This window comes from Astyanax mexicanus, chromosome 7, assembly GCF_023375975.1.
Source record: "Astyanax mexicanus isolate ESR-SI-001 chromosome 7, AstMex3_surface, whole genome shotgun sequence".
NCBI classification, from domain to species: Eukaryota; Metazoa; Chordata; class Actinopteri; order Characiformes; family Acestrorhamphidae; genus Astyanax; species Astyanax mexicanus.
In genome coordinates, this window is record NC_064414.1 from 10,011,128 (window position 1) to 10,038,621 (window position 27,494).

The 27,494-nt window shown below is 36.3% G+C and overlaps 1 protein-coding gene across 1 annotated transcript; it reads left to right on the forward strand.

Annotated features, from left to right (window-relative positions):
* Window positions 1-3,772: 3,772 nt before the first annotated feature.
* On the forward strand, window positions 3,773-27,130 carry mfsd2aa (major facilitator superfamily domain containing 2aa). The gene is made up of 14 exons (XM_007247565.4): window positions 3,773-3,975; window positions 9,212-9,343; window positions 11,300-11,424; window positions 16,092-16,215; window positions 16,964-17,042; window positions 17,328-17,488; window positions 18,559-18,649; window positions 18,901-19,019; window positions 20,013-20,096; window positions 21,651-21,734; window positions 21,851-21,963; window positions 22,543-22,686; window positions 23,571-23,750; window positions 26,472-27,130. The coding sequence occupies exons 1-14, from the start codon at window positions 3,886-3,888 to the stop codon at window positions 26,530-26,532; spliced, it is 1,587 nt and encodes a 528-aa protein (XP_007247627.3). The 5' UTR covers window positions 3,773-3,885; the 3' UTR covers window positions 26,533-27,130.
* The last annotated feature ends 364 nt before the right edge of the window (window positions 27,131-27,494 follow it).

Sequence of the window (27,494 nt, forward strand, 5' to 3'; positions counted from 1 at the left end):
CACAGCAGCTGCAGCACACTCACACACTAGGAGCACTAAGCACACAGACAGAGACCAGCAGGCAGCCCCCTCAGTGGGCGGGCAGCAGTTGGGGGGTTAGGTGCTTTACTCAAGAAGAAGCTCTTAATTTAGTTCCTTTCCCCCTACTTCCTGTCAGTCTCGGGGATCAAAACAGCAACCTTCTGATAACAGGTTTTTCTGATAATAATAATAATAATAATAATAATAATAATAATAATAATAATAATAATAATAATAATAATAATAATAATAATAATTTCTTAGTTCTGAAACTTTTGGTAAGTTCAGCTGACATCAGCTGCTTATCTTTGTTGTAAAAAAAATCTACTTTTTGGTTGACTTTTATATACTTTTTAATACATAATTATTAATAGAACAAACAATCTGTCCCTTACACGCAGTTACAGTTAAATATTTCTACATGAATGGACCAATAGAAATTATCCATAATTACAGAAAATAAACACTTTTTACATTGACTTCCATTAAAAGTTAAGGAGGTTTAATCTCTCTTCTGTAAAGTTGCATGCTTTTTAAGTTGCAAGCAACGTTATGTAATTAAATTGGGTTGGGTTTTATTATATAATCCTATGGGCATAAAAATAACTGGGCTGTTTTTGCAGTATAGGTTCAGTATATGGACTCTATGGACTGGTACTCCCCCCACCCCCAAAAAAAACCCTGAACAGGTGTGTGTGTGAGTGGGAGAGAGAGTGTGTGTGTGTCAGTAAGGAGAGAGAGTGTGTATAAGACAGCAGATGGCCACAGTATCACATCACATTTTTAACACTCCTGTCCTAAGTGAAGAATCTGAACTCATTCAAAGCCGCTCTCTCATTCTGAACCTCGCTGACCGGTCGATGGCCAGTATACACACTGACGATGTTTCATCTGAAATGGGAACACTGTGCACAGATCAGGTGTGTGTGTATGTAAGTGTGAGTGTGTGTGCTGGACAGTGAGCATGCTGTACTAATTTATAGTGTTAGAAATGGCTGGCATGTGTGAAACCTGGATGCCTAATTCAGGCCTGTCCAAATAGTGGCCTACACTCTTGGGTGCTGAAGGGTGAAAGGTTGAATAGTGTGTAGTTGGGACAGACACATGGATTACGATATGTATTGCATGTGTTTTCAGTATGTTTATTTAGCATTGATTATAAGAGCATTTTGTAAGCTTTATGTAATCTCCACATTAATTGCAAATCATCTGGTAAAATTATGTTCTTATTTTTAAATGATCATTTGCAAAGTTAAGAATGTGTTTACTTAAACTCTTATTAGATTAAAGTGTATTTAAATACATCATTATACATCTGCCTCAAGAAGAACTAAACTTAAACTGAATCTCAAATAAATCCTTACTTATATTGAATAGATATTAAATACTTAAACAGAGTGTCAGTTTGCACTCTATTTGCATGTAATTTGCATTAGCCCCATCTCAAATCATGTGACCACCAATAGAAACTCTGGTTTCCGTATGCAACACTTGGTACCAGAATTCCCCATATCAGACTGCCTTAACTGGAGGATACCACTAATCTTACTGAGTATGTCAAGTCACATACGCTTGTTTAACAATTTTTATAATTAAAGGTCTCATTCCATCGTTTTTCATTATTTTAAAATGTGTAGTTGTGGTCTTTAGTATGGATGAATGCCAAGTGAGTCGTTTTTTTGTTGGAAAAAAAGTGCTCCGGTGTTTCTATTGAGCCCTGCTTTATTTCTCTGAATTAGAGGTCTCTAAAGAAGGACAGGTTTTTGGCTCTTTCTCATGAATATTCATACATGCAAACATTTCACCTCTGTCTTTACTCTACAGTCAATTTTACAGCTCTAAAACTCAAAGGACAAAATATTTACAGAGATACAGTCTTAGTCATAAGGATATATAACATTGAGTGCTAGGAAAAGTTAACCCTTAAACTTTACTTAATATCAGACTCTCAGCATTGCTCTCCACCTTCATACAGCCACACCAACAACATGCCCACCCCATCACACCTCTTTGACCAGTGCTCTGTCGAGTTGTGCTACCTTGTGAAACCGTGCCTTAATGTTTATTTAAGGTCTCTGTAAAACGTAGAATCAACCGGAGCTCCGATTTAAACCTATAGTTACTTACACAAGACAGCTAACGCTAACTAGCTGTAAGCTCTTTAATTTACACTAAGTCTAGATAACAGAAATATACAAGTTACACTGAGTGTATACAGAATTAAGTTAATATCTACATTTAGCAAAGATAGTACCTGCAGATGCTATGTTGATTATATGTACATAGTAACATCATGACACTTGTAAATAGTGTGATGTCACTATATACACTTAGTATTAATAGCATCTGCCTTTATTATATCAAGGTTTTTAATCTGATGTTAATTCTTCATTACTTTTGAAATTCAAAATGTTTGGATATATTAAATAACTATTGAAATATTGAACATTTTAAAGATCTACAGAAAACCAACACGACTTTAGTCATCTTTAAATACCATTACTTCAGTTTAAAATATGTTAAATTAACCCTTCTTTAAAAAGCTTGGCAATGTGAAGAAGTCCAGGGTTTACAAATTGTACAACTCAAGTCAGATAAAATAAGTCAATTACATATTAGCCTGACTTACAATATAATATTAGCTAGCTCCATGCACACATGCTGAATTCTACAACTCTACAGTGCTACAATTTTCAGTCATGGCCAAGACTCACAGTAATGTAAAGGTAATATTTGGAAGCTAACAGTTACAAATAATGAATATCAGTTACAGTAAATATACTCCCCATAGCAACCCAGACAGCAAACATTAGCACTACATTATAAAATGCATTGTTTCTGTACCTCAGAGGGAGCAGAATGTAGCCAATTGTTAGTTCTAAACTGCACGAGTTAGATTAGCCTGCATGGTCTCTGTCACATGATCTCCTGCTCAACTGTAAACTGTGTAATGCTAACTGCTGCCCAACTTTAGGAACTGGCAGCTTTAAACCAATGATCCAACATATTACTGATATCAAAATTTCAACTTTAACCAAAATAATGATTCTGAATAAAAAAATCAATCATGTGTCAACATCACCTTGATATCATAGTAAGCCAACAGCACCAAAAAGGAATACTGTACTTTTTTCTGATCAGGCTTCTGGTACAGTTAATCCAAATATATAAAAAAATACAATAAAACACAGTATACAGTATTATTATGTAATACAAATATTTGGATAATAAGCAACCTGCCATGTCATTATTTTGAGATCAGCAAAAACAATTAAAATAACGTCTTAGTTTCTCAAATAAATGAAATAGTATATCAAAACAATCACTTTAATATAATTAGATATTATGAAATAAGGATATTTACTTAATAACGTGAAAAACTATGTGCTGGATCTTTATTTATTTTAGATGGTGGAAATGTGCTTCCATAGGAAAAATAATAAAATATATATTTTTGTTTTATTTCAAAAGCAAGAAACATATTTAAATAATTTTTTATTTATTACTTATTTATTCTATTATTTTTTATGGCAATAACTAGCTTCCGTAATTTTTTTGTAAAAAATTCCCCTCAAAAAGAAAAAAATAAACATATAAAATGTATAATATTATTTATATAATAATATATAATATAATAAAAATATATAAAACAATAATTTAATACTGTCTCTGCTTCACTGGGCTGGAGTGGGCGGGGCGCGCGTATCTACTGATAGCGGGGGGCGGGGCCTGCGGTTCATTCAAAGAGCAGAAGCCGCTGAAGCGCGCATTGCTAACGGTTCCATCTGATGTGAGAGTCAGCCTGCGCCCCTAAATACAATCTGAAACAGAGTTAACGTTATATCACTAACCAGCCGCTTTAACATGGCGAGAGGAGAAAGAGCCGAGCAGTTTCCTTCCAGCCTGTTACCCTCCGTCAAACACATCAACAAGGAGGGGCTCAAAACCAACAAGGTAGGAGCGAAAACCGGGTTTAATACACGAGTTAAGACCGGCTGATATCCTGCGAGTCTGTTCTAATGTCTGAAAAGACTAACTCAGGTTAAATAGCGTTATTTATTTACATAAAGCTCAGTTTTAGGGTTAATTAGCCTCGTGTCCTGTTTTAGAGGCTGTATTATTTTTACACACGGCATATTTTAGTAAAATGATAATTGTAACGTTTGTTTGAGTAAATCATGGTTTAAGCTTCATTTATATTAAATGCTTTGGCTTATTTAGCTAGAAAGGCTCGAGTGTCTGTAGTCAACGTGGACATGAGCATGTGGCATCCGGCTTGTGAGTGTGTGTGCGTGTGTGTGTGTGTGTGTGGCTACAACATTTCATTCATAGTGAGCATAAAGAGCAGCTGTGTTTCAGCACTGTTCATCTTCTAAACCTCCTTTAATATTCGCTTACAAACTATATCCATCTGTATATCTAAGAGCACCTTAATAAACTAAATTATAAATCTTAAGTTTCTGATTCTAAACGCTTTTAAACAGTAATAGAGAGAGCTTAAATCTGTAACTATAAAACCATAATCATTCTGTGATTTGTAGTTCTGTTTAGTTTACAGGCTGCTTTATTACAGGAGTTGATGCTGGAGGTGGGTTTTACCCAGGTTTCCCTCATGTTTAGATCTAGAGATGACTCACTGTTACCCTGCCTACTGGCTGTCGTGACTGGAGACTGCAGGCTTAGTTCAGGCATGGGAAGATCCAGCAGCAGTTAAAGGAGCCAGAACATGGAACAACTTAATAAATATAAAATGCAAATCTGTCCTCCTCTGTCTTATAAAAATCAAGCTTGTTTGGTCTCTTTCTGATGGCAGATGCTGTACTTTTTTACTTTAGTTGTGATTAGATCTAATGTACCTGGAGGACTCAGGATCATGACGTTTTAGGGTTTGGTATCTTCGCGTTTAATTTGCAAATTATTGTGCATAAAGTGCAAGGGCTGATTTTTGACTGTTCTGGAGTCTTTTTAAATATCTAAGACTAGAGGTGGGCGATTGCGCCCCTTAAGTAATTTCATAATATTTCTGTATTTTTTCCTATAGTAGTGTTCTTATATTGAAACATAATACATTTTTAAGTTTTATTTAATACATGTAAAAGTTACATAAATTCTCCCAGTCAGAATTGTTCACAGTGGTGATAAATGATACCGAATGCGATTACAGTAATACTTCATTATTTGTGAGACATCATATTTAAGCTTTGGAGTGTAAAATTGTTTTAAAATCACATTTTATTAAAATGGTTGTGCGATACCTGCAGGATGTTATGTCGACAAGTTATCATCACTTCCATGGGCTGTGTCTCTCTCTGTTTAACATTTTAATTTGTTTGTAGAAGGGTGTGCATTGGTTGGCAGCTGTGAGTTGCCTTTCCAGATGTTGTGCTGAATTCTGCTTCCCTGCTAGAATCTCAATCCCACGCATGCCACACTGCAGAATGAGCATAACAGGGTCCTTTTATTTCTGTTTATAAATAAGGATTAATCTGCAGTTAAAGTAGATACAGTAGACACCAGCATAACCATTTGTGCCCAATAATACTGCTGCATGACTCCAGCTGTGAAGTGGAATCATACTTTTTTTTCCATTTTTTAATATGGGTGATTATAGCCTGCCTTATCTTCCTGTAAATTGTCTAAAAGTCAGAAACTTGGTTCAGTTGATCAGACTTAGTCTACCCAATTTTTTTTGGTGCTTTCCTTAAAACAGTTGTTTATATAGCCAAAGTGGAATCTATATTTGTTTTATGTTTGTAGTTGTATGAGTTGTAATTTCTTTAATTATTCATGTTAAACTGTTTTCAGAGTCAGGCAGAATGAATCAGAAATCTTACCGACAGAGTCTGAGCTCATTACAGTCTGAATAGTCATTATGTTACAGGATTAGAGCGCTTGCAGCTGCAGAGTTGAGCAGAGTAATAAAAGAATGTCCAGGTAAAGTCTACAGCGAGGGTTTCACTGCAGGCTGAACACTGAGAGTAATGGTGGTTGTTCAAATGCTTCCTCTCCCTAAAGATAAGAGGTCATGACTTTTATGACCTTCATAAGACTTTTATGACCTTCCCTGCTGTTAGAAGAACTGAGTGTGTTGAATACAGGCTGAAAACATGTTCTGCTAAAGTAACATTGCTACTGCTGCTAATAGGCCTGTCATTATAATTTCACTATCAACTTATTGTACAGTAAATGGAAGATAATCTTGATTATCTTGTGTTTTGAACGTTTGTTTACATATATAACAGTAAACAGTATTTTAACCAGTCAGGCAATGACCAATGCATCAATAGCTGTGACTCCATACATGCAGTGTGGACTGCAGTAGGTAAAGAGAAAAATCGATATCTTCTAGTCTTCTATGTATTTCCCAAAATATAAATAATTACAAGTTTGTTGTCTTTTTAAAAAGGTAGAATTGCTTTTCGGTATCCTCTTTATATCAGTAATCTTAACCTGACAATAATATAGGTTATTAAAATAGTTTTTGTGACAATATATTGTCCACAAAATAGTTTTCTGTAATTAGTTAATGATTAAAGGTTACTGAGCACCATGTGTGCTTCCTGTCTGTATTAAAGTCAGTCAAAATTCTATATATTTATTATAGTAATAGTGTCCCTACACATTTTGTATTGAAATACAGAGTTAGAATGAGCAGATGTGATCATTATGATCATTATATAGCACCCACTATGCTTCCTGTAGTGTATTACACTATGTCAAAAGGATTGTGCACATCATTTGTGCATTACCCAGCATCCCTACACTTTCTGTAGTGTAATATCATATAATTATGTATTGCAGTCTGTCAGAAAGGATGTGTGATTTTACATTCATATATTATACTGATTTGTTTGACATTTTTATTCTTAACTTACTTTTATTCTATTTAAGAAGGGTTGCATTTGGAGTATTTGGCACCCCCTTATTCACATAATTTATAGATTGCTTTCATTTGTATGTAAAAATTATTAATTAACCTATTTCGTTGATTGATTAAACATTGCAGCCTTTGTTAATGCCACTATTTTTAAAACTTTTGGACAGGAAAAAAATAGAAACCACCCAGCCAAATATTACGTCAAAATGCCCCTTAAGTCCAGCTGATCTGCTACATATGACTGAATGGTGTGTGTTGAATGTCACCTGGACTTAGCGTAGAGTTGCACACAGTTGTAATTGGAAATGTCTACATTCTTCACCAGCTTTTAGACCTGAAAACAGTCTTGGCGCCAAGAGGCTTTGCGTGGTTCACTTTTGACACTCTTGCGTACAGTTGCTGCCTGCTATTGGTTTACAGGAGACAGGAGCTTTGCTGTGATTGGTGCACAGAAAGGAAAAGTGTGGTCCGGGTGATTCTGTAGTTTCTCATCACCTAACTGTGACCTAGTGCTGTGTATTTCACGCTGACTCGACACACCGCAGCAGATGAGACGGTTTGCAGTGGCCAATCAGAGATGCTGTTTAGTCATGGTACGACTAAGAATGAACTGTAGTTACCTCAGATTGGGGTCTGACCCCTTTGAGCGTGGGCTTTATGACTGAGACGGTGTTGTTGTAAGGATTTGAGAATGAGCGGAGGTGTTCTAAATCCCACAGTGAACACCTGCTATTCTGTGAGAATGTATTGTCAGACAATAATCCTGACAATAAAGACCCCCTGAGAGAAAGTGCTACTTGGTAGATTATCTGGTAGATATTGTCATGTAAAATAAGAAAATGTAATTCTATTATTTGACTATTGTGCATGCGTGCATTGCATCGATTCAGAATGTACACCCTACTATCTTGTGGGTGGGGTTTAAACACAACACTGACTAAACCACCGTCTTTCACCAGTCTTTACATGTAAGCAAATAATTTAAAATCGCTATTTTGTTTTTGAAATTTGATACACTATTGCAAGAAAAATATTGAAATATGAGGGCAATATCAATATTGGTTTACACCCCTACTGGAAATATATGCCCCAACTTTTCTTAACCCATTTAGAACTTTACCATTTAGCCCAGATGAAAATTTTTTAGCTGTGAGACCAATGTTGCTGATCAACTCACAAATCAGTAGTCACCCAGATCTTTTCGATAAAAGTGCTTTCACTCACGTCTCTCAACTTTCTGAAATCCGCTGACTTGTGGATGTGGTGTAGAACTTATGACTCACTGGTGGAAAACTCTATAAAATGTTCAGCTTTTTAGGTGACCTGTTTTGTTAATTGGGTTATTGCTTACAGTAATGATGACATTACACCAATCGACTACAAGCTACTATAAGCGCATTGTGAATTATCAATAGGTCAGCTACTGTATCTAGCAAAATAACAATTACCTCTCATTTCTTTAGGTATTATCTTTTTATTAGGCAACGATTAAAAAGGAACTTGGCGTATAGAATATAATTTAGTGTAGTCAACTTACATCTTGTATAGCTGCCACGTGGATTAAACTTTTTTGGTCGACCCTGGCGAGGCATGTTCTGTGTTTAATCTGTTTTGGAAAACTTGCTGGATAACCTTGGCCAACATAGTGTGGCAGCGTTTTAAAGGCCATCTTAGTGATGACCAGCAATTCTTTTTCTCACATCCTTAGAGAGTTTTTTGCCATGAGGTGCCACATTGAGTATCCGGTGGCCAGTATGAAAGAGTTGTCCGCAAAACTATTTAACAGCACTGCTTCCCAATTACACCTAGAGCCTGTTAAATCTTAACCAGTCTGATTTTATAAAAAAAATTGTTGACTCCGCACCGCACAACAAGGACTGCTCATCCACTCAGTTCACACACATCGATTGGATTAAGCTATTAAGATTAAATTTTACAATTTAGACCCCCCCCCCCCCCCTCACCCCCAGTCAAATGACACACGTTGTCTGTGGTTGTGCTGCCCGCCGCCCTCAGGGGTCATTTTGGTAGATTTGTTTTCTGTAAAACTGTATTTCTCCCACCGCTGTCAAGAGATGCGCCATCTTGGGTGGAGTGTGCTCACATTTCTGTCTTGTATACCTTAAATACACCCAGCTGTTCAGAGATGGCTCTTATGAATCTCGACACTGTAGACTGATATTATATAAACATGCTGCCCGGATGGAAAGAAAAACTGCTCAGTTTAATCTGAATTGTGTGACTTCTATATAATCTTTTGTTGTCTTTTTAAGTTCACAGATTTCTCATCCTCCTCACATTTCTTTCTTGCAGACGCCCAAGGAGAAGAAGGAATGCCTGTCCATCTGCAGTAAACTATGTTATGCTATCGGAGGAGCACCGTATCAGATAACTGGAAGCGCTCTGGGCTTCTTCTTGCAGATGTACCTGCTGGATGTGGCTCAGGTGAGGACACTTGGATTGCATTCATATTAAACACACTTGTTTGATGTTTGGTGTGACTGTAAATAAAGGACAAATTTGAACAGCATTTGGAAGCATTGTAGAGCACCTGCTATAGTTCCTGTGTTGTGTTACAGTCTGTCAGGATGAGATTATAGGTCATGTGAACATCGTAAAGCATATATATATATTACGAGATTTAAAATTGCAGAAATGTTTACCAGATTTGAACATAAATCAATGATCCAGTGATGTCATGATACCAACAGCTCACTCTATTTTAAAGATTAAAGTAAAATAAATCATATTTGCCTGATGTGACCTGTCTCTTGTAGATGCTCCATGGAAAATTAAACAGTATAAAGTATCCTTTTGTTCCAAACGGCACAAAAGTTGTATACTGATCATTTAATTTGACTGAAATTACATTACACATCCTGTGATGTAACTCTTGCACATATGAACATCATAGAGCATTATACAGCGCCCCCTACACTTCCTGTAGTATATTACAGTCTGTCAGAATTCACCTGTGGATTATATAAACATTTATAGGGCATTATACAGCGCCCCCTACACTTAATGTAGTATATTACAGTCTGTCGGAATGAACATGTGGATCATATAACCATTTATAGGGCAATATACAGCGCCCCCTACACTTTCAGTAGTGTATTACAGTCTGTTAGAATTAATGCTCAGATCATAAAAAGACTCAATTCAGCTTTGCTATGTGAACACCACTAGCGTCAGTAGATCTCCACCACTTGGCAAATTTCAGAATGCAATATTCGGTCATAATTTGCATACAAGATCTGTCTCCAGTTTACATACGCATAATAATTTTTTCCTTCAGAGTAAACTTCTAATTTCTGAGAGGCTCCGTTTTTGGTGCTGATTTTTTTTGGTTCAGATCAGATGCCCCTGCACTGCATTGTCAAAGTCTCAGTTTCAAAACCCTGCTGACTGACTCGCTTACACCTACACACACTGCCCACGCACTTAAACACACACACACTGCTGGAGACTGGGAGAACAATGGAGAAAGAGTCAACTGAGGTTTATATCAGTGTGTTACTGTTACTGTATCAGCCTTCAGCACCAATCCTCGTCTTCATTCCACCTCCTGCTGATCCGCATTGTTGAGTAATTATAGCTCACTGCAGGGTCAAGCCAGGCCAGCTATAAATGAGCATTAAAAGGATTATTTATCACCTAAAACCCCCCTGTGACCTTTATATCCTTTTTAGAATTTATTTGATACATACTAGATTTAAGTTTGTTTTTTAAATGCTCTTTAAACGCAGAGTACTTGGAGTTATTTTGTGTAGGTAATTGATGCACCTCACAAGTGTTCTCCTGTTATTACGTCAATGAAACCCTATTTCAGTACTGTTTAGTAACACTGTTTGTGTCTAATGAAACATGCAGTACCAGTCCAAAGTTTGGACACATCTTTTTATGATTTTATTTACAGGTACACATAAATAATTATCCTGTAAAAAAAAAAAAACAGAAAAGGTTTTATACTTGAGATTCTTCTAAGTAGCACATTTATCTATGAGGACAGATCTGCACACTCTTGGTATTTTAATCTGTCTTCATGAGTGAGTGTAACCTGGAATAGTTTTTTCAGCGTCTTGAAGGAGTTCCTGGAGGTGCTGAACAATAGTTGCTGAAAATAATAGCTGACAATAATAGCTTTAAAGCTCCAGCTCATCCCAAAACACCGTCTCAGTTGAGTTTAGGTCAAGAGATTTTTTTTACTGCATAATTGCATTTGTGTCCCTTAATAGTTTTGATGTATGTATTATTTATCTACAATGTAGATAATAAATTAAGTAATAATAAAAGGAAAAACACTGAATGAGAAGTTGTGTCCAAACTTTTGACTGGTGCTGTATATAATTTTTATAATCTGGTGTAAATATTTAATAAATATTGTATTGTTATTTTCAGTTGGACCCTTTCTATGCATCTATAATCCTGTTCGTTGGTCGTATTTGGGATGCCATAACTGATCCCACTGTGGGATTCCTGGTCAGCAGGAGTCCTTGGACACGACGTGGACGAATGATGCCTTGGTAAGTACCCCACTTCATTCATTCATCTGTTCATCCATTAACATCCATGAGGAATAAAACAACATAGAATATATTAAAAAAAACCCGCACAATTACACAGACTACAATAATGTACATTAATGTTTATGTCTTCAATTTAGAGACAGGAGTTTTTACATTACATATTATTATTATTATTGCATGTTATTGCTAAGTCTTAGGTCTTAAAGTCTTAAATGTTACACTGCAGTAGGGGTCGTAAATGAAATATAATTACAGTAAATTAAAGAATTATGGCTTTAAAGACACATTATGCTGTACCACACTGCCCAATGACAAAGCTACTTGGTAACCAATGAGTAGAAGAAAATACTCAAATGTGGTGCTTGCATTTCTTTATAAGCTCCTCCCACCATTATGATGCATTTTTTCCACCAATTTGGCCACAGTGGCACCAAATGCAAGTACAGATGCAGTAGTGTGTGTGTGTTTTTTTTTTTTTTTTTTCATTAATGATTTTATTATTATTATTATTATTATTATTATTATTATTATTATTATTCCTTTTTTATTGTAATTTGGTCTTCCAGGCTAACACCCACATTCCTATAGTCTTATTGCTGATGGCAGATCGACAAGAGGAAATGACTGGATGCCAGTGGAATTGGAGGGAGGGAGGGAATAAATACCCATACGTGCTGTTTTGAATACAAGATGTGAGATTTGAGTGATAACCATGGAAACTGTGCTGTAGCACTCTGAATTGGGATGTTCTGTATGAACAATAGCGTGTGACGGGTGGTGGCATGAGATTTGCAATATAGCAATATGGTTGAATGTGTCTAAATTAAGGATGTAAGGCTAAATTTTCCTCAGCACACACATGCGTGCACACACACACACACACACACACTTAAATGTGTCACACCCACATCACTAAACAACTACTTCCCCTTTCCTATCTTTTTTTGGACTGTTTATTGCAGCTTTTTGTAAACTGCATGTTTGTTAGCACGTAGTTCTTAGTTCATATTTTACAAAGCAGTGAGTGAGTCAGATAATGCTTAAATTGTGCTTAAAAAAACAATGAACCAGATGTGATTCTGTAACAGATCCAGGCTGAAATGGCACCGAACCAAACCCAACTGCTAATAACATTAGCTACATGTAGCCTAACATTGGCTTCTTCTACTTTTTTAATTTTGTGAAAAAAGTAACATAAAGATTAAAATCTGTAGTTTTGTTGTTTGTATACACACACACACACACACACACACATGCAGTCTATGTGAAGGAAGGTTCTGTCCTGCAGCCAGTCTATAATATTAGTTTCATGTAGTGTGCAAATTTTTAACTCCCTCAGAGAGAGAGTGAGGGAGAGAGAGTGAGGGAGAGAGAGTGAGGGAGAGAGAGTGAGGGAGAGAGAGTGAGGGAGAGAGAGTGAGGGAGAGAGAGAGAGAGAGATATGAGGGATGGGGAAGCTGCTATTAGTCATTCTGTGCCTGTGTGCGTGTGTGGTGGGGGAGGGATGCGGATCGAGCCTCCTGTTCTGATTGGTCCAGCGGACCACACCACCCTCTCTAAGCCAATCAGAGGGAGCATGTGTTTAGAAGTGACAGTTTGAAAATAGCTCTCGCTTGGTGGAACCTGATAGGTTACTACAGGTCAGGATTGTGTGGAGAGAGGCTGTTGCAGCGAATGATTTTGACCTCCAAGTTAGCTCCCCATCGTCTCACTGCAGTATAGTTTTTATCATGTAATATGTATTGATATATATATATATATATATATATATATATATATATATATATATATATATATATATATATATATATATATATATATACACACACACACAAACACACACATATATATGTGTGTGTGTGTGTATATGTATATATGTGTATATATGTGTGTATATATATATATATATATATATATATATATATATATATATATATATATATATATATATATATATATATATATATAATATAATATAATATAATATAATATAATATTTTGGAAATAAAATACACTTTTCACATTCGTATTCACATTATCTGAAACTTGTTTTTTATTACAAATATTTCTTGTTAATGTCCTTTGTTAATGCATTGCTATTTATATACAGTACCAGTCAAAATTTGTACACACTCCTTTAATATTATTATTTTTTTCTTTTTTTTTTCAACATGTGTATTAATGCTGAATACATCAAAACAATTGAGGGAACACACATGCAATTCTTATGTAAACAGTGTTAAACTAGCCAAAATTTGTTTTATAATTTCGATTCTTTAAAGTAGCACCTTTTGCTTTGATGCCAGTTTTGTCCACTTATTGCTGATTCTGTTAGTCGCTTCATGAGGAAGAAAAGAGATTTGGAGGTACTGAGCTCTTGTTAACTGCTTTTCCTTTACTCTGCTCTCCAACTTGTCCCAAACACCCAAGGTTGGGTCTTTTTATATCCCAAACACCTTTTTATCAACTATCTATCTTCCAGGTTATGTTAAGTCAGAGAGAGAGAGAGCTACTGAGGTCTGAGTTTTCCCTTCTGAAGTCTCTGTTGCTCCACCAGCAGCTCGGGTTCAGTAAAACTGAGCTGGAAGAACTCCCACGAAAAGCGACCGACACCCCAGTTTTTAGACTGAATATATTTGGCTTAGCAGATGGGTGTTCCAGCACACTGGTACCATTAAACACAATATTCTGTCCCTTCACCACTCAAAAATGCTTCTGCTTTCAGTTTAGAAACAAAAATATAGATTGCAATTTGAATTGCTCCCCCAAAAAATGAGAAATTACTCAATCAAGGAGGTTTCTTGGAATGACCACCCTTTGGTTAATGACCCTAAAGGGTTAATGGCTAACGATTAACCTCTCAAAGGGTTAATGAACCAAAAGAAACGCTCCAATGCATTTTACATTGACTACATTAAAAGTTAAGGCTGTTTTTTTTCCTTCTGTATAGTTGCAGGTTTTTTTATGTGACTGCATAACAAATAATCAGGTATATGTATTATGCTAATCAGATAACTTATAGAATTCTAATAAACCCCCAGAGTGCTGTCAGACCACTGGGCTGTGAGTGGTATTGTAGGTAGAGCAGTTAAAGTGCTCTGTGAACAATAAACACACACACACACACACACACACACTCACACACTCGCACTCGTGTTCCAGTCAGAGTTATAATAACCGTATATGGAGTTTAGCTGTCCTACTGTTCACCTGCACACACTGCTCTTCCTTATTCTCCTCTCAAGCAGAAATAAAACAGAACTGAGCTTCGTTTATTCACTCATTAACACGTGCTGTGATCCCCCTGCTGCACTCATTACACACACACACACACACACACACGCTGCCTCTTAGCAACGTCATGGGGCTTTTTGAGTTCATGTGTGTGCTCAGTCTGTGGGTAAACTCTGTGAGTTTAGGAAAAGGTCATAAAACAATGAGGTCAGCCGCCTTTTAAAGCAATAGTTTATAGTCTGAAACTCCTGCCCACCCCACCTACCTGTACATTAACTCAAATGTCATTCATCAGCCAACACATTTGTTTCTGTGGTCCAGGAGCCCAGGGGCATAGGGTTGGGTTTGACATTGGGGGACACATACTATAAATCAAAGGTCACACTATCCCTTAAATATCTAAGGTATTTCACATTGGCTAAAACTTACAAATAATACATTAATTACTCATTTATTTTAGACCTCAGCTTACTCTCTTTACCAGTGTTCTCTAAATACCATAACAATGTTTAAAATAAAATAACAATAGGTTTGAGTAATTATTAGTTGTTGTGTTTGGGTGTGAAAGAAATAGTGAAAGTGTTTTGTGATAATTGTTTTTCTTATTGTTGAGGCATTAAATGCTGATATTAAATAAACAATGTATGTTAAGGTTACACTAAAAGTTTAAGCTTTACCACAGTAAACAAGACTAACGTTACTGTTGAACAGTAGCTGTGTCCCAAACCACACTCTCTGGAACTGTGTATATACTACACTACTGAAAACAATTCTAATGATTTGTGTATATTCATTTATTTATTTAATTTATTTAAGTACCATATGTAGTGCAACAGTGTACAGTGCTGGTTATATTAATATGTTCTGGTGTTTGATATGATGTGTGGAATTGCCATTGTTAACTGTGTTTGAGATCAATTAATTGCTGTTTTTAATAACAGGATGATGTTACTGTGCTGGTTAGATATGGTTAGGTCTGATGTTTGATGTAATATATGTATTAAATATGTATGTTACTCTGTTTAAGTATTAATGTGAGAATACCAGCATGTAGTTACCGGTTTAATGCAACCCTTGGGTAGATTCTGAGGGATATTGGAGTATCTGAAAAATTATATCACTGTTAAATGTCTATATCGATTTATTGTCCTGCCCTAAGCTGGTACAGACTTACCAGATGCTCTAGTTATTAATGCCAAAATAATTTCTACCTTTTTCTGTGATACAATCTTTGGTTGGGTCAGATCTAACCATTTCTGATATTGGATGCAATACATGTATATTGCAACAACTAGCATGGTACTACCTACAGGTCTAAATCATTACACACTCTACTCAAACTGTATAGAGGTGTTCAGTAATCTCTAATACACTTGTGCGTATGTGGTCAGACTGCTTAATTGTGTGTCTTTTTGTGTACATGTGTGCAGGATTGTGCTGTCTACGCCATTAGCAGTGATCAGCTATTTTCTGATCTGGGTGGTTCCTCCTTTTGAAAAAGGAAAAGTGGTCTGGTATCTAATCTTCTACTGCCTCTTCCAGTCCATGCAGACGGTGAGTAAAATAAACATGCACGCACACACATACACATCACTGTTGTACAGAGTAATTCTTGGGCCTAATCCCATTTTATATTTTTGGACTCTTACTTTATGTCTTGCCCTTATCTTACCTCTTGGAACTAAGTTACAAGTGATTGAAGTACTTGAACTCCTCCCCCTAAATAAATAGGACCACCCCTTAAGAACCAAATACATCGTCTAAATTCAATAAAAAAACTTTCAGCATGCTTCATTAGCAGCTATTAGTGGTGCTCTGTGCATGACCCTGCCAGTCTACTGCTGCAGAGAAATGTTAAATAACCTCACTCCACTGAATCTCTACTGTGGGGAAGACCAAGCTGAAATAAGTTACTTGCGAGATTCTTGTTTGTTTGGATTTTTCCATTCCACCTTAAATGCAGAAGCCTCAGTAATTGCTGTTGCACCATTTAAGGTGGAACTGGAAATTTAGCTAGCTAACTAGCTGAGATGAACTGATACAGTTTTTTATGCTTGTTTTAAGTAAGAGTCGTAATAAATAAAAATACTTTGTCCAACCAGCTTACCCCTAAGGCAGAATTCACAAAACAAGAGAAATAGAGCTAGTGGAAGTGATAATGGCTCGCAAGGAAATAAGGATTTGGGCCTTATTGTTTTGGATATTTACTGACAGCTCTCATAGCTGAATATGAGAAAATCTACAGTTCTGTCTGTTTGTGTTAGTAATGTGTGTGCGTGTGTGAATATCCTCTCGTTTGCAGTGTTTCCATGTGCCTTACTCTGCTCTGACCATGTTCATCAGCTCTGAGCAGAAAGAGAGAGATTCTGCAACAGCGTATCGTAAGTACTGTTTATATATAATCACAAAAAGTGGAGTGATGTTTTGATGTGACACATTTTTTTGGCCATTTTCACTTGCCAGCAGTTAATGGCTGTGTTGAGTTATTTTGAGGGCACAGCAAATTTACACTGTTATACAAGCTCTACATGGACTACTTTACATTGTATCAAAGTGCGATGTCCTACGAAATGATATGATAAAATATTTTCAAGAAATGTGAGGGGTGAGTGCAGTTTAAAGCATCTGTCTCTCTCTCTCTCTCTCTCTCTCTCTCTCTCTCTCAGGTATGACTATAGAGGTTTTAGGAACCGTTGTTGGAACAGCTATTCAAGGTCAGATAGTGGGCGGAGCCAACGCTCAGTGTATAAACCACACTACTTATCTGAATGGCAGCAATATACACAATCCTAATGGCAACGCCTCCGACATCTCACTGGATGATACGGTAAGAGGGGGCGGTGTTTATGTTGTTAAGGGAATTGATACGACACTGTTCAAGCTATACTATCCGATAGTTTTTATTTGTAATTATTAGTATAACATTTATTTGGCATTGTAATGACCTACTATAGAGTTAATTATGCCATATATATTTATAACACCGTTTCAGCCTTCTATATGTTCTATAATTGCTGCTATTGCGCTATAATGGCACTGTGGCCAAAGCTTCCAAGTATCACTCTACCACATACACATGCAACTTAGCAGCAGCTCCAGTGCTTCTAAGCCAAAACACTACAGCCATACACAAATCTGCAGCGTTAAATACAGTAAAGATCAATCATAATGAGAGAATGGACGACCTCTAAGGGTGCTTTCACACCGACTTTGTTTGGTCTGAACTTTCAGACTTCAGATTGGGTCCAAACTAAAGTAGCAGGTGTGAAAGGGGCTGTAAACCAATGTGCCTAATAATTGTATTTTTTTGTAATTTGGTTTTATTAGCTTTTAGTATAGTTGGTTAGTTGTCCGTTAGTTTGCTATATATTTTTATTTTTATTTTATATTTAATCCAATAAATCTGTGATACTTAAAATACAATATTATTAATTGATATGTTTGTCTTTATTATCTGTATAATAATTATTGAGTAAAGATGGTCCTCAACAACATAAAACTGTTTACTGTCCTCCTTATTTTATATTATTAATAAACTGTGATATAACGAAACTTTGTTATAATCATAGTAATGCACTTGGGGTTCATGCTGTAATTTGAAATGTTGGCATTGGCAGTACACTACTCCCAATATTTCATGTTATAACACTCCCTCTGTTTGCATATGTGTAACACAAAAATTAGGTTACATATTACATTACTATTTACGTAGAATTTACAGGTTACAGATTGTTTATTTGCTTTGCTAGGAGTTGTGTATTTGTTAAAATGTAGAAAAACTTCTTTTCCAATTGTTGATTATTGGTTACTGATTGTATAAGACTTATTAGATGACTGAAGTAACCATCCTCATGACCTCTTTTTTTTTTTTTTTTTCCTCATCTCTCTGTCCTACAGAAACAAGCATATATGGTCGCATCTGGTGTGATCAGCGCCATCTACATTCTGTGTGCCATTGTGCTGTTTCTGGGTGTCCGAGAGCAGAAAGGTGAGCAGCACTCTCTCACTCTCTTTATTAGAACACATACAGTTAATTGTACATAGAGATATAAATAAACTGGTTTGCAGATATCACAAATCCAGCATTATAAACAGGGTGGATGCTGAATCAGTACAATATGCAAATGTAATTAATGTCTCACCCCCACCTTATGGTGGTTTTGCTGTTCTTGTCTGGCTTGTCTACATAAATATAGTCATGTCACAGATGGATGTTGGTTATGTGTGTGTCTCTTTTAGATGTTGCTGGTCCAAAAGCAGAGCAGCTGACGTTTTTAGAGGGTCTGCAGCTGCTGCAGAGGCACGGGCCGTATGTTAAACTGGTCATGGGTTTCCTCTTCACGTCTCTTGCCTTCATGGTAAGGAACACACCAGCTCTTACTTTGATAACATCTAATAAAATCAGTATCCTGTATGAAGCTCTTGTAACATTTTAATATCCAAAAATAAGCTTTTACAAATATATATATATTTATATGCAGAATGAAGTTTTAACAGAAATAGCACTAGATATTAAACGTTATTAAAATATTCAGTTTGGAGATCTAATAATAATAATAATAATAATTACTATGTAGTTCTAGTAGCTTTGAATATTCAGTATGGAGTTGTAATGAAATTAATCTTGTATGACATTTATTATAATACATTTCTAATAAAAATACAAAATGAAATAAATTAATCAAAATATATTATTATCCCATGTTACAGTTTAATAAGATTAATAGCCCGTACTTCATTCTTATAATTAACCAAAATAAGGTTTTAACAACATTAATATCCAATATAAAGTTTTAATTATATGAAGTTCTAATTATACTTAATATTATAGTATGGAATTCTAACAACATTAATATCCAGATTGGAGTTCTGATCATACATAATGTAGAATAAAGATTTAATAACATTATTTACTAGAATAAAGCTCTAATAAATACATTTTATATCCAGCATGAAGTTCTAAAAGATTAATATTAAGAAAAAAGTTCTAATAACCTTTTAATATCCAATATAAAGTTCTAATAGCACTGGATTTCAGAGTTAGCCTGGTTGCTAAAGTGTTAATCAGGCTTTTGGTGCAGCGTTCTGCTCAGGTCTGGTTTATATAGTGCTGATGTGGGTTCCAGCTCTACAGTCAGCTGATGGATGGGAGAGTCTAGAGGGACACTGTCTCTGTATGAAGCTGATAAAGCAGATGATCATGACTGAGATCAGGTTTAGGGTTAAAGTGAGCATTAGAACAGGTCTAAAATCTAAACTGCTGTTCCGGCTGGGCGTGCGATTAAGGTTGGGCTTACAGTAACTTTATAACTCATTAATTTTGTTCCCTCTATTTTTTTTTTCGCTTTTAGCTCATGGAGGGAAACTTTGCTTTGTTCATCACGTACACTCTGGGATTCCGAGACGACTTCCAAAACATCCTACTGGTTATAATGGTGAGTAAATTACATTAGCGTGACTGTGTGTATCTGTGTGTCTGTTCTTGGCTTAATCAGAGCCTGTTTCATTTAGTCAGCAGTTGTTGGGGACAGGGCTTGGTGTCTCTATGGTGATGAAAGGGCTGATTTTCAGGATGAGAGGAGATGTAGGCTTTGCAGCTGAGAAACAAAATCTTCTTCCAGTGAGAAACTAGAACTGAGAAAAGTATTGTGGGTATACACTGAGGAAGTGGTACATTGATTATTCAAATAATAAATAGCACTTAATAGATCTGTTCAGTTTCAGATTTGGGGTTTGTCTCTCATGAAAACCAGAGAGCTGTCTATATGCGCTTTTCCACCGGCATGGTGCCGGTGCTAGTGCAAGGTTCCCGAACGGTTCTTTGTGTTTCCACCACAAAATCACAGGTTCTCTGCCAGAGAACCTGGAACCAGCGAACCTGTGACGCGAGCGCCGAAAGGGCGGGGCGTTAAAGCGTCTCAGGGGCAAAGTTATTTACAAACCTCACCTCCATTCACAGCTAAGAGCAGCAGAAGCAGCTAAATGAATAAAAATGAATTATCAACAGTGGTCCACTAAGGATAGCAGCACAAATGTTTAAAGGAGCTCGCGTTCTGCCATGTTTTCAAATCGCCCCCCAACTTCAGTTGATGCCCACATTCACATACGTAGTGAGTGACTCCTTAAAGCAGTGGAAACGCAGGCCGGTTCTTAAAAGGTTCGCAGAAACCGGCTCTGGCTCCAGCATTTTGTTAGAGGAAAAGAGGTATATGGGTGCCAAATAAACAATTGTGAAGCTGAGAGAAGATGGAAAATCAACCAGAGCCATTGCACATATATTATCCATAGCCAGCACAACTGTTTGGAATATCATAAAGCAGAATGTCATAACTGATTTAATTAGTATCCAATGTCAAACAGGTAGACCATAGAAATCACAGCAGTTAATGACAGAAACATTGTGTGTGCTGTAAAGAAAAACCCTAAAACAACTGTTAGTGACAGCAACAACCTCAGGAGGGAAGGTATCACAATCTGCTGTTCACAGAAGACTGTGAACAAAAGTACAGAGGCTTCAGCAGAATATTAAAACACTAATTAGCAAGAACAATAGGAAAACCAAGCTGGAATTTCTCAAGAAGTACAGAGACAAGCCTATGGACTGATTATGGACTGATGAGACAAAGATTGACCTTTACCAATGTGATTGAAAGCCACCCTAAAGTTTGGATAAAAATGATTTGCTCATGATCCCAAATATACCAGCTCATCTGTGAAACAGGGTGGAGGAAATGCCATGGCTTGGGCTTCCGTGGCTTCTTCTTCTTATATATATATATATATATATATATATATATATATATATATATATATATATATATATATATATATATATATATATATATATATATATATATATATATATATAAAATATATAATATATATATATTGGGATGTTAGTTTGGATCCATATTGCCCAGCCCTATGTGATGCACATTAGTCTCTCATTAGGCATTAAATATGTTGTGTGTGTGCTTGTGTCTTTGCAGCTCTCTGGTAGTCTCACTATTCCTCTGTGGCAGATGTTCCTCACTCGATTTGGCAAAAAGACTGCTGTCTACATTGGCATCTCAGTAAGCATCCATATGAGTCTGTACAGTTTGTGCAGCACTGATCTAATAGATCAATATTAACTTTTAATACATGCATTTTGGGACTTATTTTGACTTTTGCTTGTCTTTTTCTTCAGTGGGCAATTCCATTCATGATCATCGCAGTGTGTCTCAAGAGTAATCTGATCTTGTCGTACGTGGTTGCCTTTGCAGCTGGTATCAGCGTGGCTGCAGCCTTCCTTCTACCCTGGTAAGTGTTTCTGCTCTGAAGAAAAAAAAAAGTAAAGTTCCCAAAATATATGTTAAATAAAGTACGTCTAGGTACAATAATAGATATTATGATAATTATAAATATGTTTTTATTTAAAACATAAATAAGGGGTGGAAATGGCCTCAATAAAGGCGTTTTGTAAAGGTTAGGAAAGGTTTTATACAAATTTTAAGCAGGACTGGTATGTTCCATAACAAAGGAACACATATTTGAGCTATTTATGGTGCTTAGTGGCTCTTTAAAAAGTATTTCTAATAATTAAAATAATTTAAAAAGTACTTTTATTATTTTCTTTAAATAAATGTAACAATGCATCATCAGGTTTTGTGCCACAAGGGCAAGCTCTGTAAAAATTAGACCATTTCTGTTTTGTGTTCTGTTCTGCCCCCTACAGCACCGAGAGGACATGTACAGCACATGTAGAGTGTTATACAGCAAGACTATGAGCTTTCCGTGCTTTTAGATTTGCATATCTGTGTATGTGTGCTTTGTTTTGGCCTGTGTAATAAAATATAATTTAAATGAGGATTAACTGGTTCCTGCTCTTTGTGGTTGTAGGTCCATGCTCCCAGACGTGGTGGATGATTTTAAAGTGAACAACCCAAACTCTCAAGGGCACGAGGCCATTTTCTACTCCTTCTACGTTTTCTTCACCAAGTTTGCATCTGGAGTCTCACTGGGAGTCTCAACACTCTGTTTACAGTGAGTCCATTAGCTTGCTTACACAAATTCACCAATTCATCACATTCCCCAATTCAGAACCAGATAGAATAAGGGTTATTGTATATCATTTGTGTTTTGTTTTTTTCTTTGTTTGATAATTAAATGTATTTGAAATAAGGTAATCAGTGTCCACTTAATCAACTGAAGCATGTTTGGTGCTTATTTAGCTTTACACAAGGTTTGTGTTATTTTGATATGATACCTGCCTAAATATCTTAATACTGATACTAAATAATACCACAGCAAATATCTAAAACGAATTTGGAACTAAAATTAATTAATAATAAAAGTGGAAAAATCATAAAAGATTAACAATGTAACATTATTCATTTAAAAATAATACATTTATGAAATTTCTATCACAAGTAACTATGAAAAGCCCCTGCTAACCAGAAAATCTGAAGAAAAAAAAAATACATAAATAGAAAAAATGTCTATCATAACCAGCCCCGACCCCATGTTCGCTCTCGTTTAAAGTTCAGGAAAAGAACTGGGCCATTGATGGAAGTTTTTATTCACTAAATCACTAAAAAGCAGAAGAAACCAGAACATCTGTGGGACATTTAAACTTAAAAATCTGTTATTTCTTGTGAATTTTCATGAGATCTCTGTGGAGTTTGGGCACTTTGAGGAACTAACACAATGGTTGAGTGTAAAGATGACTCAGTGAGTGATCTGGTTCCTAAGTCGAGTGCAATGTTTCAAAACATTGTTTACAAGCCCTTGTTTTGATATTAGTCTCTGAGCCACGAGGAAGCTCTGAGATGATAAAAAAAAGAACTACTGAAGCCTCTCCAACTGTTACTCAGTGCTCATGTCTCGTGCTTCTCTCTCTTTCTCTCTGTGTCTCTCTTTCTTTCTAGCTTTGCGGGCTATGTGGCGCGAGGCTGTAACCAGCCAGACTCTGTGCATTTAACGCTGAAGTTGCTGGTGTCGGCTGCTCCAGTCAGCCTCATCATCCTCGGCCTGATCATCTTTAAAACGTACCCCATCAATGAGAAGCGGAGGCAGAAAAACTGGAGACAGCTACAGGCCCTGCTACAGTAAGACATGAACTGCACACACACAGTATCACTATTATAGGAGTAATTTAAAAAATCTTTTTGTTGGGATGCAGAAACAAACTCCACTTTTGTCACTTTTCACTGTATGACTTTATAATAACTTGGTTGTCCTTTAATTCGACATATTGAAATTTAAGAAGCTTTTTTGGACAGCAATAATAAAAATGCACACCGTTTTTTTTGTTTTGTTTTTTTTTGCACTATCAGGCACACCGGATAATAAGGCGCACTATCAAAGTCTGGTCTGTTTTTTTTTTATACATAAGCAACAACGGATTATAAGGTGCATTTTAAGTGCCACTTATAAGGAACAGGGATGTTGCCAAGTTTCTAATTCAGCAGGTTTACACAGATTTCTCTCCTGATTTTTTTTTTCTCCTGAAATCTTTATTTGAGTGAGTAAAGCGCTTCTGTTTATTTACAGTAAGCTTAGATTTCCACTAAGGCTGGAGCATTAGCATTAGCGGCTAACTGCTAATACCGCCTAACTGCCGCCTGACAGCGCTACACTAAGGAACCCGGAGTGTATCGGTAAGTCAGGGCCATATTAGCTAGCAGTTTGTCCCACGTAGCTTGTTTTAACTCTGTAAACACACAAACTACAGGCCGATAATACTCCCTTCTGAACAGCCGAATGGCTAGCGCTGCGGTTAGCGGCTAATCCTAATAATGGGCTGGAGAACTAAACGTTAAACGGAAACTCCTGTATAACGCTGCAATTCAGTGGAGTGGCCTTACTGCTTCTTACAACCTGAATGGGAGAATTCATACATAAGGCGCAACGGTATGTAAGGCGCACTGACAAAATTTTCCAAAAATAAAGTATTTTAAGTGCGCCTTATAGTCTGAAAAATAATGGTAATTAAGGTAATAAAGTCTCACCACTTTAATTGCTTAAACATGAAAGTCCTCATCTACATCCCAGCCCTTTATCCGATACCTCTTCCATTATGGTGACTTTAAGCTAAAAACAGTAATAAAAAAATATAAATAAAAATCTTACATTTACTAATTTCTGCTGGTTACTCTGTTCTGCATTTATTGGCGCTCAGTGGTGTTCACAAGTCTGTCCACTAGAGGTCGTTCTTTGGCACCTTTTGTCAGTCTCAGGCTGTGTCCCAATTGCATACTACACTATTAGTATATAATATATACCATATAATATTAGTCTTTATAGTCTGAGTTTCACAGTTTTGTACACAAAATATTAACATACTAATAGAGCTGGCCAATATGAAGATATTTTCATTGTACTGTGATAATGTTTCTTATTGTATTGACAAAAAGTCCTGATTTAATTGGGTGATGAACAGCAAGAACTGAAGAAAAATCAGTGTAGTGTATATGAAAAAGTGTTTGAGCATTTTGTATGTGAAAATATTGCAATAAGTATTGTATATCATAACCAATTTAAATAATTTTTAAAATAATTTTACAGAATATTACTTTAATGATATTGTCCAGCCATAAATACTAATGCTGTTTTGTTGCACTGCACTTTCATTGTTTGTCTTTTTTTCTGATATTGTTCCAGATGTGTGTAACTCCCCCCTTTCTATCTTACATTTTATTGAGGGATCATACTGTTAATCATGACTACACACACAAAAGAAAAGACAAAAGCCAGAATTTTCTAACGTTGAGTAACTTTTCAGAATCCGTGTATCATTCGTTCATTTGATATTCAATTGAGAATCAAAATCGGAAAATTAAAAAACCAATTCGTTTTTTCGTTTTTTCGTTTTTGAATATAATACCAAAAAACGAATAACGGCTTGTATTTTGTATTTTTATTTGGTTATCCAAACAAAAATTGGAAATTTAAAAAACGGACCAGGAGCCGAATTTGATTTTGATTTTGAACTTGACCCATTTGTGTGCCCCGGAAGTTTCTGATTTGTTTATTCTTGGTGGGTTTCTGTTGCGCGGGAGTTCACTGCAGTGTTATCTACACAGTCTGTATTGCTGTAGGCAGCATGGCCGGACTGGAACCACATTCTGGCCTAATTAAAGATCTTTTTGAAGGTATTAACTAAATATGACATTTAGCTACGGAACGTTAGACAAACACCTGAAAGATCCTGCCGATTTTTTCTGTTGTCATATCGTCTTCTTTCACTGCAACGCGTTTAGTTCCTCTGAACAAGATAAAACTCTCCATCCTCAACTCCATCCAAAGCCTACAGCAATACAGACTGTGTAGATAACACTGCAGTGAACTCCCGCGCAACAGAAACCCACCAAGAATAAACAAATCAGTAACTTCCGGGGCACACAAATGGGTCAAGTTCAAAATCAAAATCAAATTCGGCTCCTGGTCCGTTTTTTAAATTTCCAATTTTTGTTTGGATAACCAAATAAAAATACAAAATACAAGCCGTTATTCGTTTTTTGGTATTATATTCAAAAACGAAAAAACGAATTGGTTTTTTAATTTTCCGATTTTGATTCTCAATTGAATATCAAATGAACGAATGATACACGGATTTTTCAGCTTTCACCATTTTGTTTATGCTACATTCTCAGAAATAAGTTTATTAATATAAATGAATGAATATTAATTCGTACACAGTTTGGACACATCTTCCGGAGCATATAAAGAAATAGAGGGGAGCAGGTAAATTGCAGCTATTAGTGTTTCTAATAATGTGGCCAAAGATCGTACTGACCATTGTTCTCTGTTTTGTTTTTTGTTTACAGGGACAACAGTGAACCGGACTCTGAAAGTTCTGAGTCTTCAGACTCACGAAGTTCAGTTTAAATGAATAATCAACAAAAATCAAACTGGGCACATGCAGAACACAGACTGCCATCACTGCTGTGTCCTGCAGAGGTCAGTAAGAGGAGCAATCACTGCTGTGTAATGCCTTTCACTGACCTTTCCTCAGTCTGACCCTGTCAGGGCACAGGTCACTGGGCACTATTTACTGCCCAGGCTGCTCTGTCTACTACAGAACACGGCTGTCTTGTGGTACTTTGGTGCCACCTGTTGGGCATGAAAGGAGTTAAAGCTTTTAATTTAAGACCTGACCGAGATCCATTCTGTTGAGTATTTTTGGCAGCCAAAAAAAAACAGAGTGACTTAATCGTATGCCTGTGTTTTCTGTCTGAAACGAAAAGGAAAGAAAAACAAAGTGACCAACGTGCATATTTATGTGTTGAGGCTTATTTGCGTTGAGCAAATGAGCTTATTTATTGTCTGTTCTGTTTGAAAGGTTGTATGAAAGTGATTAATTGTTGTTGACTGAGATTACGATTGCTTTGAATCAAAGAATTTATTTGCTTCTTTGCAAAGCTTTCCAAAGTACAATTATTTAATGTGTACTAAGGTGTAAACTAAAGTGGCTTATTATTATCAACTATTGGTCGGTCTTTTTTTCCCCCTTTATGGTGAACTGTGTTGCACCTTAACTAATGGTATGTTTACAAACTATGCAGTACATTTAATTTAGATGTAACATTTAAGAGTATTACAAAAAAAAAAAAAAAATCAAGATTTAAAAAGGTCAGACTGGAGGCTCCAAGTGGACTAGCAGACTAAGCCACTGCCACTGTGATCAGAAGATCACTTCAAACCTCAGTCATGCTGCTTGGCCTCAGCAGCCAGAGTGCAAGAGAGCACAATTGGTCTTGCTCCCTCTGGGTGGGTAGAAGGAGTCGCTGAGCTTTCCTCCGGTCAGAAAAGATCAGACTGAGGTCTTTTTTTTTCTGGACAGCTGCACT